General features: G+C 39.3%; 1 protein-coding gene across 4 annotated transcripts in view; it reads left to right on the top strand.

Moving 5' to 3' along the window:
• The window catches only part of ORC1 (origin recognition complex subunit 1), a 30,742-nt gene extending 17,423 nt beyond the window's left edge, over positions 1-13,319 (top strand). For all 4 annotated transcript variants that reach the window (XM_044429928.1, XM_044429929.1, XM_044429927.1 and 1 more), the window contains 11 exons: positions 2,649-2,753; positions 3,272-3,461; positions 5,115-5,221; positions 5,721-5,822; positions 6,354-6,525; positions 8,046-8,153; positions 8,619-8,768; positions 10,741-10,860; positions 11,530-11,696; positions 12,501-12,588; positions 13,057-13,319. In XM_044429928.1, the coding sequence (XP_044285863.1) occupies positions 2,649-2,753; positions 3,272-3,461; positions 5,115-5,221; positions 5,721-5,822; positions 6,354-6,525; positions 8,046-8,153; positions 8,619-8,768; positions 10,741-10,860; positions 11,530-11,696; positions 12,501-12,588; positions 13,057-13,251 (1,504 nt within the window). In that variant the 3' untranslated portion in view covers positions 13,252-13,319. The remainder of the gene's footprint in view (positions 1-2,648; positions 2,754-3,271; positions 3,462-5,114; positions 5,222-5,720; positions 5,823-6,353; positions 6,526-8,045; positions 8,154-8,618; positions 8,769-10,740; positions 10,861-11,529; positions 11,697-12,500; positions 12,589-13,056) is intronic.

Here is a 13,319-nt window from a genome sequence, read left to right as displayed (position 1 = left end):
AAAATTTTTCTATACTGTGCCTATAGCCAGTCAACTCTGGACAGTTTACAAACATTTGAAATATAAAACAAAACCCAACATCATAATAAGATAAAATCAAGAATGACTGCAGTCATGATCAATAAAAATGAAATACATAACCAATAACAGAAAAGAGCAGAATATGAAATCAATAACAAGTAAAATAAGTGACAGTGCCACAAAAAAATAAAATATAAAATTTCAACAATTAAAATACTGAGAAAATAAAAAGGGGTTAGCCTGGTGCCGAAAGGTGTAGAGCGTTGGCACCAGGCACACCTCTCTAGGGAGCTGGATCCACAAACGGTGCCACAGCTGCTTGTATCCTTTACAGGTAGCTCCTGGATGGTCATCACCTGATGATGACCTTAGGGTCCAGGCAGGCATGTATGGGAGATGTTCCATTAGCTGTCCAGATCTTAAACCATTTGGGGCTTTATATATCACTGTAAGCACCGTAAAGTGCATTACAGTAGTCCAAACAAGCGGTTACTAGGGCGTGGATCACTGTTGCCAGGTTCTGCCTGTCCAGATAGGCACAAAGTTGATAAATCAGCCAACTCCTGGCCACAGAACTCACCTGGTATGGCAGGGACAGTTCTGGGTCCACAAGCACCCCTATGTTCTGAACTCTATCCTTTGGGCGAGTCCAACCCTGCCATGACAGGGTTGATATCATCCATCTGGACAGAGGACCCAACTACCAACAGCATCTCTATCTTGTCTGGGTTAAGCGTCAATGTATTAGCCTTCTTCCAGTCCATCACTTCGACACTGGTTTAGCACAGTCACAGCCACACCTGGTTCAGATGAAAAAGAGGTAGAACTAAGTGTCATCAACATACTGATGACACTTCAACCCAAACCTCCCGATGACCTCTCCCAGGGGTTTCATGTAGATGTTGGACAGCATGGGGGATAATATGGAACCCTGCAGTACTGTGTGGCATAATAGCCATGGTAAAGAGCCAAAGTCCCTCAGCACTACCTTCTGGAATCACACTGCCAAGTAGAAGCAGAACCACTGCATAAGCAGTGCCTCTAACTCCCAACCTGGCCAGCCTATCCAGAAGGATACCATGGCCAATGGTTTCAAAAGGCACTCAGAAGTCCAGCAATGACTTGTCAAATTTGACAGGTCAGGAGTGAGCAGTTTCTTGAACAGCTATAGTATGCTTTGTGGAAATGGGCTCTTCCCACTCTGTTCCATGGAGGGAAATCTGGCGTCCCTAGATGCTCCACCATTTTGCAACTGTTTCCCCCACTGCAGCCATGGTAGGAACCTGCAAAACTGTAAGACGTATCCTTGGTGACAGGAGGAAGGGATTCATTTGGCTTTTGTCAAACATGCCTACCTTGCCTCCCCCAGTTCCCCCTAAGTTGCTGCTTCCCATGGTGCAGGGAAGGGACACTTGGAATTTTAATCCCCCTGCAAGAAACTGGGCTTCCTGCTCAGAAGGGATAGAATGGAGGAGGTGTCCCCCCAGTATATTTGTGGCTTTGTTTTTCATTTTTAGGGGTGCAGTTGACCTCTCTGCATTTTTCACACTTGGAAAAGTAAAGGTTGCTTGATGCAATGTGAGCCCTCTTTTTTAAAAAATGCTGCTGAAGGTGCTTTCCAAATCTTCTTTCTCAGATTTTCAACCATCTGCACACTGGATTTTATGAGGTGCTACAATGTTGCCTTTTGGAATATACATTTTGTATGTCCCAGCCAGGCTTTTAGGAGCAGTTTGTCATCTACCACAAGGGACTACTGTTTTAAAGAGGGGGTTAAAAAGTCAAACTTTCACTGGAGATCCCAAAGTGATCCTTACCTTCCTTGATAGTTTTCAGTGACCATAAAATGCTCCTTCCTCTTCTTTATATTATATACAGCAGTGGTTCTCAACCTTTCCTTCACCATGAACCCCCTTTAAATACCTTTTGTGGCTGCAGACCACCACACTGACAATGTCTGAAGCTTGGCTTTCTTTGCCCTGCAGTCGTTGATTGTCTGTGCAATAGCAAGAAATGTCATGTGCTTTCTCTCTGGCACTCAGCATCATTCACTTGCATGTGCAGAAATACCAAACGCAGCTATTTGCCACCAGCTACTCTCATAGCCAATTTATACCTCTGATTGTTTTTAATTGAGGCAATATGTTAAAAAAGCAACTTTTTACAAAACAAGCATGGAAAATTAAGATTTTGTTCCATTTCCCATTCCCTTTTGTTTTCATTCATTCACTCATTGGTTCATTCAGATTTAACTGCAAAAAAAAAAAAATTCTTCAAGACTTTGCGGGCCCCCTGTGATGATATCATGCCCTCCCTGGGGTCTGTAGACTCCAGGTTGAGAACCACTGATATACAGCATACATTGGGGAGTTAGACATGAAAATGTTATCCATGAAGCATTTTCCTTGCATTATCTAATACAATTTGGAGCAATTTCTTGAGTAGGACTTAGAAGATGAATAAGATATGAATGGAAAACTAAGAAGGTTGACACTATAATCTTATTCATGTCTACTCAGTTGGAATATTTAGGATGGCATCCATGGATGAACCACAGCAAAAATGCAAACCTGATCAATGTGCCATCCAAGGAAAACAGAAAAACCTGTATCACTCTTTCTCTGTAGCTTAGATGAAGGACATGAATCGGAAACCAAGAGCCCAGCACTGACTCCACGTTTACGCAGGAAATGTGCAGAGGTGACTGCTACTCGCATTGCAAAACAGCTTTGGTGAGAATGTCTTTTTTGTGGAAAAGTTTTCCTGCAGGCAACTCATAGCTCAAGGATTCCATGTTTGTGAAATACATATGAAATGATCCTATGACCACTGAATAAGCACCATGGGAACAGGCTTTTGGTCTTACCCTTTGGGCTTTTCTTAGGTGTATGCAATGTTAGCGTCTTACAAGAAAAGTAGATGACGGCAGCAATGATTATAATAATAGTACTATAATATCTCTCTACCCACATCTCATTTATTATAATAATGGGAATTACACATAGTATTGGGACTGTTAAGAATGCTGTAAGTACTTAGGTAGTTTCCCATTTCCCATGAAATGTGCTTTATTGTTACAGGCCCTTGGATCTTGTGAACAGACTTTTTTAACCAGCTTATAAAAATCACGTAATCGTGATAAATGTAGCATTCTTTACTATTTTAATTTTTGAGTAGGTAATACAGTTTATCCAAGAATTTACCGTGATTAAAAAGTAAAAGATGGGTTTGATCCATTTCCTTCCTTTAGTGTATTAAATGAAGCTGGAGAGAAGGACAAGGAAGAGAATTACTTTCCTTTCCTAGAAGGTTCTGATTGCAGTAGCAGTGATGAAGAAGACACTGAGGTGCTTTGTACACCTAAGAAGCAAGTGAGGTCCACTCCAAAACTGTCAAGAAAACCATCTGATAGGAAACCTGCCAAGAATCCAAGCAAAACTGTAAGATCTGTTGCAAGGTTTTCAGCAATTTTTGATCTGCAATTATTCGGGCCAATTGTACATAGATAAACAAACTGTCCTGTTTAGAAGTTTTGGAAATTCAAAACTACAATAAAAGGTAATAACTAAGAACCATCTGAGAAGAAAAGTTGGTAGCCACCTGGAGCTGTATGGATGACATCCAAACTTTTAAGTATCATTCTCTTCATCTCTTTGCTCTGTCTTTGTTCTTTGGGTCTCTTTATTAGGGAAAAATAAGATCATCTTCATTTTCCTAGGCTGTACGTCGCTAATTTGGTGTTCCCAATAGAGATAGCTTAAAACTTCTTCTTAGTTTTTTTTCCTCTCACCCAAGCCCTGTGCTGAAACCTAGAATAGTGATAATTATTAATTACTACAGACAGTTAGTGTATTGCAGCACAAATAAAAGGTCTTGTGGCACCTTTGGTACTGTCAGTGCATGTCAACTCAGAAGTACAGCGGTGTCTCAGACTCTGAACTTAATTCATTTCAGTAGATCATTTGAACTGTGAATCGTTCAAAGTTTAAAGCAATTTTCCCAATTTCAAATACTGAAAACTGAATTAATATGTTCCCAAACCCTAAGCAATACCCATTTCAGTAAACTTAAACAGCAGATACAGACTCCTGTAACTAACTAATTTCGAGGTTATATACAAGGTATGATTTAAAAAATACGGTGAGTGTTTAAGAAAAAAAATGACAGTAAAAGACACATTGCCATTAATCCCCTCGCTTTGAACACAGTTCCCCAGTGCTATTGTGGCTGCCTTGATGTCCTGAATCAGTTCAAGACAAGACAAGATCAGCTGAGTCAAGATGAAACAAATCCATTCAGCACATCGAGGCTTTTTTCCGACTTGGGTGTACAACCAATGACGTTTTCACTGCAACTGCATTTTTTCACTTTGTTCGCAGATCAAACTTAGAAGTTTTGTTCAAACTGCGGAGTGATTTTTATCTTAATTCTAATGTTCAAACTTTGGATCATTCAAAGTTAGAGTTGGTCAAACTATGGGGCACCTCTGTAATCACTGAATTCAATGGGAATTACTACCACATAAGTTTGGATAAGATTGCAGTCTAATATATTTATCTGACATAGAATGTAATGCTTATGTCAAAATAAACTTATTCTTCTTTACATTGGTTTTACTACTTTTATCATTTTTGTGATAAAACTACTTTTTAAGACATTCAAATGTAAGAACAGAGAAAAAATTGAGTACTTAAAACAATTTAAAAAACGTGTCCAAATTTAGAAACGAGGTGTGTGTGTGTGTGTGTGTGTGTGTGTTCCAGTCTGAGCAGCTTACTTTCTGCAAATATGACAGACAAGGACTTGGGCAGGCATCAGAAAGAAAGCCTAATCTCAGCTTACATTTGGAGATGTATTTTGTCCCAGTTGGACAGGTCTCTTATATTCTCAAGCCACTTTTTGATAGACCATACCTCTTGCTTTTCCTTGTAGCTACATCTGAAGTTGAACAGCATAAAACTTTCACATTTCTCTACTGTTTTGTGGGATCTTGATATTTTAAAAGGTTTTTACAGATTTTTGACACTAATTTTTATTCAGTACAGTGCAAAATGTGTAGCACTCATTTTTATGGATATGATTTTTCTTTGCAGACTGAGCCAAGAATTCCCCAGACTCCACGTAATGCTACCCCAAGAATTCGCAGACGAACTCAAATTGCAGAGAACCCAGCTAATGCACTTGAAGAGGCTAGAATTAGGTAAAGTGGGTGGGGATCCTGATTTTTAATAAAAAAGGAGAAAGAACCCTACATTTAAGGAACTCAGAATAACTCCCTGTGGGTTGTGTGTAAAGTATTTATAAAACCTAGCCATAATGCTATAGCATCTTTAAAAGGATGCATATTTAATATCATATTTTTCTTGGTTTCCAAAGTTAAAAAATTGGAAATTTAACTTTGGTGTGTTTGAGCTTAATGTGTTCCCCCCTTAGGGCACAAGTACTTTAAAAACAATTTTTTATAATAGGACTGAGTAATGTGTGTTCCTTTGGCCCACAACTCCCTCACCCTTCACCACAAGGTCGGGCTGATGGGACTTGTGAACCAAAATATTTGAAGGACACGGATTTCCTAGTCCATCTGTATTAGAATACTTCTTACGCATAGCATTATCTGTTTTGTGTCAAGTGGCTTGATTAGAAAAGGATCTTGAATATTTCTGTAAGCAATAGTTCCTCTTGATATGCTTTAATCAAAGGTTACACGTGTCTGCTGTCCCACAGTCCTTGCCCTGTCGTGAAAAGGAATTCCAGGATATCTATAGCTTTATAGAAAGCAAACTCATTGATGGAAATGGTGGGTGAGTATTTTCCAAATCAGGTTTTTTTTTAAGCTAAATAAGAGGTTTAACAACTTTCTGTACATATACAAGGAGGAGAACATCCATATCATATGTAATGATGATGGGAGGAAGTGGATTTATTTTGCTAAAATGTGATATCTGGGGGGTTTTTGTTGTATTAAGTTTTGAGGCTGTAGCCATGCCATATGCTTCTCATATTTGTGCAGGTTTTGTCTTTATACTTTTAGCAGATGTTAAAAAACATCTTTCAGACTTCTTCAACAGCCTTAACTAATGCTCAGGAAGAAGAAATATGGTGGTAAATACAGCATGCGATTTGCGTGCAAGAAAAGAAAAATCCATTTTCAATCCTTGGCATCTTTTTAAGGATCCAGTATAAGTAGAAGGACAAATAAACTTACCTGGTCTTAGGCAGGTTCCTATAAGAAGTGGATAACTCAAAAGTTTATTTTTATGAATCACACACGGAAGTAAGCACTACTTCCTTCATACTAATATATATACCACATTGGCTGTCTTGCTTTTCAGGTGTATGTACATTTCTGGAGTTCCTGGAACAGGCAAAACAGCAACAGTCCATGAGGCCATTCGTTCTCTCCAGCAGGCAGCAGAAAAAGATGAGTTACCATCTTTCCAGTTTATAGAGATTAATGGCATGAAGTTGACTGATCCCCACCAAGCATATGTACAGATCTTAAAGGTGAGCAGATGTGTTTTAAGGCTTCTTGCTTTGAAAAGTATTGGGTCAGGCTCTTGGGTTTATCTGAATAAATGGCCTAAAATTGTTCTAACTGATAGGTTATATGCTTTCTGACCTTGTAGGTAGGAACAGATGACCAAGCTTTCCCATTAAGAATGTGCTTAGATAAGTGCTAACTATATAATTCACTAGATACAACTAGAGAGAAAAATACCCACTTCATTCTGTCACTATTTGGCAGGTTGCCAGAGCATCACTTCTTATTTACAGCTCATTAAATATGAAATGGCCAAGGAAAGTGGTTCACCAAATGCCTAGAGGTGATCTGGTGTCACTAAAGATTGCATAGGAGTAGATAGGTATGCCTCTGCATCCTTGCTATTACAATGGAATGTTTGAACGTGCATCTAGGGTTTATAATGGTTTGCTTGAAGAAGGAATTTTGCAAGGAAATACATATTCCTATTTTGCACTGCTTCTAGCAGTACTTAAATCATGTGTAAAGGTGGTAGTAGAAGGTGAACTTAGAGGGACAGGGTTCAATCAACATGATAACCCACAGTAAAGGTTGCATATGGATTGACTGCAGGTTGTCATTGCACTGGCCAAGATAAGTCATGTTGAACAACCCATACTTCAAAACCCAACAAGCCATGGTTTTTCTTGATGGGTTGTTCATGGTTAACAAGCCAGGCTTATTAGCACACCTGGGTCCAGACACCACAGTAATTTACATTTTAACAAGCCACAGTTTAATAACAATCCATACATTATCCCATTGTTTGACCCCTATGCATGTACAAGGGGGACCCAAAATAACAGGAATTATCTTCCTCTTGTAGTACAGGATCACTAAATGAGTGTTTTAGGAACCCATCTGTATCAGTGTATCCAGCTGGGTTGTTGTGAGAGGTTGCATTCAGCTTCAGGGAGGATTTTTGGGAGACTTTCAACTCCTTTACCTATTTTGCGATGGCTGATTTACATGAACAATGTGTGACAGTGAAATTTGGTTCAGCTGAGTGTTCAGCAGTTTTTGACCAAAAGTGGTATGACCATTGTGCCCCACCCTCCGTATTCACCCAGTTTTACCCCATCTGTCACTTTTTTTTTTGTTTCCCCGGATGAAAGAAGTCCTCAAAGGAAAATGTTTTGCCGATGTTGAAGAGGTAAAACGAAAAACAGCAGAAGCACCTAAAAGGCATCCAAATTGATGAGTTCAAAACCTGTTTTGACCAGTAGGAAAAACATCTTGATAGGTGTATTGCATGAAATGGAGAGTACATTGAAGATGACTGAAGGATGAACATAAAAAATAAATACACTTTTTATAAATAAATCCCTGGTTTTTGGGGGTCCCATTGACTTATTGCCAGGTTTGTGTGTATAGGATTACAGCCTTTATCTACAGTCCTAGGAAAGTAAGCACTGAACATGTGTAGAAGTCTATTCTTCATAGAGCAGAATCCATTATTGCCTTTCACAAATCTTAATTTGAGTCTCTATTCAATTCTTTTTAGCTGATGACAGGCCAAAAGGCAACTGCTATCCATGCAGCTGCTCTCCTGGAAAAGATGTTCTGCGGGCCAGGATCAAAAAGGAAAACAGTAATACTTGTAGTAGATGAGGTAATTTGGGAATTCTTACAATATTAGAAATAAATTATTTTAGCCTGCCCAGCTTGAGAACTAGGGAAATGCTGAAGGTCTAATGCTCTTGATTTATACTATGAAACTGAAGGACCATTTTTATTTAGAACATTTTTGCCCTGCTCTTCAGCCAAAAAAAGTCACTTAGGTCATCATTTAGTGTGGCTGGAGGATTATTGGCATCCAGTGGAGGGTGAAACAAGTGTGGAGCTGAGCAAAATGGAGAAGAGGATTGCCTCACCACCTCCTTCACCCTCCAAAATGCTGGAACTGGAGGCACCACCAGGATTCCTCATAGGATGATGGTGCTTTGCTTTTCCCCTTCCTGTTCTCCAGAATACCACATACACTTAAGGAAAAGTATAGTTGAAAGCAGCTATCCAAAATCTTTGTACTGTGTTTTGCCTTGCTTTGTAACTTTTTATCCTTTTCTTCTTGACTTAGCTTGATCTCTTGTGGACCCGAAAACAAAATGTGATGTACAATCTCTTTGACTGGCCAACCCAGAAAAATTCCAAGCTGATTGTCTTGGCCATTGCTAACACCATGGATTTGCCAGAGAGAATTATGATGAACAGAGTAACTAGCAGACTGGTATGTCCTTTCAGCTTTATTAACCCTGACTGCTCTTTAGAAGGCCAGATCCTGAAGATGAAACTCAAATACTTTGGCCACCTAATGAGAAGGATGGACTCCCTGGAGAAGACCCTAATGCTGGGAACAATAGATGGCAAAAGAAGAAGGGGACGGCAGAGAATGAGGTGGCTAGATGGAGTCACTGAAGCAGTTGGTGTGAGCTTGAGTGGACTCTGGGGGATAGTGGAAGACAGGAAGGCCTGGAGGAATGTTGTCCATGGGGTCGCGATGGGTCGGACACGACTTCTCAAGTAACAACAATTGTGGTTATACAATTTTATATTGCTTTGTCCCGCCAGCATTTCTTCTGGTGCTCAATGAATCATTCTCATTTATTTGTACCCCCAATCCAAACAAATTTATGGTGTATAAACTTGTAACAGTGGGTCCTTGGTCTCTAGGTGGATTATAACTGGAAATCCTGTTATTGGACTTAGACTGTCCCTTATTAATGGTATGATAAATGTGGCAAATCCTTTGATAATTCGTAATGAACATGCTACTTCAGAATGTGGTATCTAAATGGCAGAAAATCCTGTAGTAATAGTTATGTCAATTGAACCACATTTGTGTGCATTGCATTTTTCTAAGGTTTTATGGTGTTCCAAAAATACAAAACTGCCTTATTCAGAATCATCTAGCCCAATGTCAGCACTGAGTGGCAGCAGTTTTCTGAGATTTCAGGCAGGTATTTTTCCAGCCCAAACTGGAAAAGCTGGAGATTGAACATGGAACATTCTGCATGCCAAGCATGTTCTCTGCCCTACTTACCACTTGGTTAACAGGATTGCAAAACAGGGATACTAGTGGAAAAAAAGAGAGACGGTTTGTAACTGGGTATTTTGCAAGTCATGTTAATGGGAATGAGTGCATCAGCATTCTGCAAAAGTATCAGCATTATTATCACAAGGATAATTCTGAACAAATTGAGTGGCTCACAGGTAACAATGCCTTGGATTATTTGTTGTTGTTAGTGGCGAAGTCACATCCGACCCATCGCTACCCCATGGACAACATTCCTCCAGGCCTTCCTGTCCTCCACCATTCCCCGGAGTCCACTTAAACGCACACTGACTGCTTCGGTGACTCCATCTAGCCACCTCATTCTCTGCCCTCCCCTTCTTTTGCCTTCAATTGTTCCCGCATTAGGGTCTTCTCCGGTGAGTTCTTCCTTCTCATTAGGTGGCCAAAGTATTTGAGTTTTATCTTCAGTATCTGGCCTTCTAAAGAGCAGCCAGGGTTGATCTCCTCTAGGACTGACTGGTTTGATCACCTTGCAGTCCAAGGGACTCGCAGGAGTCTCCTCCAGCACCACAATTCAAAGGCCTCAATTCTTAGGTGCTCAGCCTTCCTTATGGTCCTGCTTTCATAGCCATACATTGCAACTGGGAAAGCCATAGCCTTGACTTATTACTAGAAGTTAAAAAAGTGAAGATCTAATTTCACTGTTTCCAGCTCATGTAAAATGTATTCTGGATAGAGAAAAACCACAAGTTACTAAACTTGCTATGTAGATCTCCATAGGTACAGCCTCTGACTTGTCTATGACTGAATAGAAATGTGTTAAGCTTAGGTTGCAAAACCTTTAGATACTGTGACAGACTGGTACCTCTGGATATATACTTATAATCTGTTCACTTTTGACTCAAATGATTTACATGAAGGCAGAACTTCCTTGTTTTGGGTAGATCTTTGCATACACTTTTGCTATTTACAGTGAGCAGATTGCAATATAGTTTTCAAATTGATTTTATAGCAAGAGAATGTGGTTAAGGTGAAAAACTGCTCCTGCAAGTCTTTAGAGGATTTAGAACAATGTCAAAAATAAATTTTGAAGAATCTCAGTTTGAAATGTGGGACCATAGTTCTTGATGTTAACTAAGGCCTTAAGATACTAGCCACTAACAATTCAGTGTGTTGTATACTCTAGGGTCTCACCAGAATGTCTTTCCAGCCATATACTTACAAAGAGTTACAGCAGATTATCTCAGCCAGAGTGGGTGAGTTGACAGCATTTGAAGAAGATGCCATTCAGCTTGTTTCTCGAAAGGTAATTTCAGTATACCAATAACCCTGCTTTTCTGCTTGAAAATCTGGGGATAATTAATACTGCTCTTAAGAAATGGAATGAGATACATTTAAACATTCTGACTGCTGAACTAAATGCATATTGGAGCTAGTGCACCTAATCCCATAACTGAATTTACAGAACAATCCTATGGCCCTTTGAGAGCCATAGAATTGCTCAGGTTTCCAGCTCCAGGGCTAGCAAATCACTCAGAACTTGGGATCTGTGCACAAATCTCTCTCCTCTCCTCACATCCAACTTGGAAAGAACTATTCTGGGTACTTCTCCAAGGGTACAAAAGTGGCCTTGGAGAAGGGACTTAGACATTCTGAGGGGAGGAGACGGGCACCCTAAGATATGAGATGCTCTGGTAGCCTCCTTCATTTATACTCTGAAACTCCACGGTTGGACAGCAAAAACTGGCCACCTAGCTGTTTGCAGAACTGAAAGAGTGGGGAGGTGACATTGCCAAGGGAATCCACACCTTTCAATTGTTAACAACAGTAACAGGAATGTGGGAAGGCCAAGTTAACAAAGATGAGAGGGAAAGTTTCTTAGACTGTAAGAAACATGGTATATTAAAATGTATGTTATTCTTTCTGTATATTGCAATATGGGAAACATTTTCCTTTTCAAATCAATTTGTTTTAGGTAGCAGCTTTATCTGGAGATGCAAGACGTTGCCTTGACATCTGCAGAAGAGCCACGGAGATCTGTGAACTTGCTAGTCAGAAGAGCAGCCCTGGATTGGTCAGCACGTTACATGTTATAGAAGCCATGGATGAAATGTTCTCATCTCCTTACATAAATACAATTAGGTAATATAACAGTTTGGCCATGTAGCTCTTTTGCTGAGAGCAAAAGTCTCTTACATTGCTGCAGCCACCTATGATCTTGTATCTCCAGAGGGGCAGGTCACCTGTAGTGTCTGATCATGAGGTAAATCAGATTTGGTGATATATATGTATAAATTTTAAGTAGTTACCATGGCCCAAACACAGTCTTATAAACTTTAATGCAGTAAAACCAATGGCGGTAAACAACAGAGATTCAGTCATGCAGTTCGGGCAAAGTGAAACCATGGTTTGTGCTAACTATAGTTAAGAACCATACTATAGTTTGAGTTTCCATGTGAACAACACATAGATCATGGTTTAGAAATGCTTTCCTCTTTCTCCCCCAGCCCTTCTTTGCTTGGTTTAGTAAGTTCACTCCTGTCTATGGTTAGACAGCCTCTTAAGAGCACCTCCTATTTCATATAGTGCAGTAGTTTCTTAAAGCAGAGGAATAGCTCTGTGTTCATTCAATGAATTGTAAATTCATGCATAACAGAACATTACAGTTAGGACAAGCTGTGATTTGTAAACCAGCTTCAAACTGTGGTTTCAGATCATGCTTTATTAATGCTGTATGTTCAGGTAGTACTGTTTGCTTTTACAATTCAATTTTATTCTGTCTCCGGCCTTTATTATCCTATAAACCTATAGTTATTTAGTCATTCTATGCTTATAAATTTTAGAAGGAAATATACTTTTATCAAAAGTCTATTGAATCAAATCCCATTCTCTATGCAGCAAAATTGTATGTTCAGCTAATGAAACATGGTATTTTCTTGTTTTTAGGAATGCTTCACTACAGGAACAAATTTTCTTGAAAGCCACTATTGCAGAATTTCGCAGGTTAGGACTGGAAGAGGCAACAGTTCAGCAGGTAATATTAAAAATAATGAATGCTAAATTTGTTCAGCCTTTTAGCTCATCCAGAAGGCTGTAGCTGTATTCAAAGCATGCAAATACTTAGGGTCAGTGCAGTGCGATCGATTTAACATCTAGGTCACAATTCACAGAAATGCATGGACTAAATGTTCCATGAGCTTCAATTTTTTCTAGCCAGTTTAGCAGCTAACCTACTTAATCTATTTTTAACACATTGAAAGCAAGTCCATTTGCTGTATCATAACTAATAATAAAACAGCTCGGATAAACTTTCCATTTGTGTATGCTCAATGGAGGAAACATTTGAAAATCTCTATCATTTTCAGAATACATTATACACAGTATTACAAAAATATAAACCATTAGTTCAAGTACTTTTGCAAGGCAGTGAGGAGGTTTACTTATTCCTTTTGATGCTTGTTCTGATCTTATTGACTAGTAGAATTCTTGTTTATTTGTTTAGATATTTCATCAGCATGTTGCACTATGTAGAATTGAAGGCCTGCAAACTCCTACCATATCAGACATAATGGCAATTTCGTCACGGCTTGGTACGTGCAGACTTTTGTTACTAGAGTCTAGCAGTAAATATCTACATATGCGAATTCGACTTAATGTTAGCCAAGATGATGTCATGTATGCACTCAAAGAAGAATAAAGCAACAGAATTTCTGCCATATGTATATGGGGCTTTATGCAAAATTTTAAAGAGACTTTAAAATAATG

Source organism: Varanus komodoensis, unplaced genomic scaffold, assembly GCF_004798865.1.
Source record: "Varanus komodoensis strain SLA01 unplaced genomic scaffold, ASM479886v1 scaffold20_1, whole genome shotgun sequence".
Classification (NCBI taxonomy): domain Eukaryota; kingdom Metazoa; phylum Chordata; class Lepidosauria; order Squamata; family Varanidae; genus Varanus; species Varanus komodoensis.
This window is presented reverse-complemented; position numbering and strand designations above follow the sequence as displayed.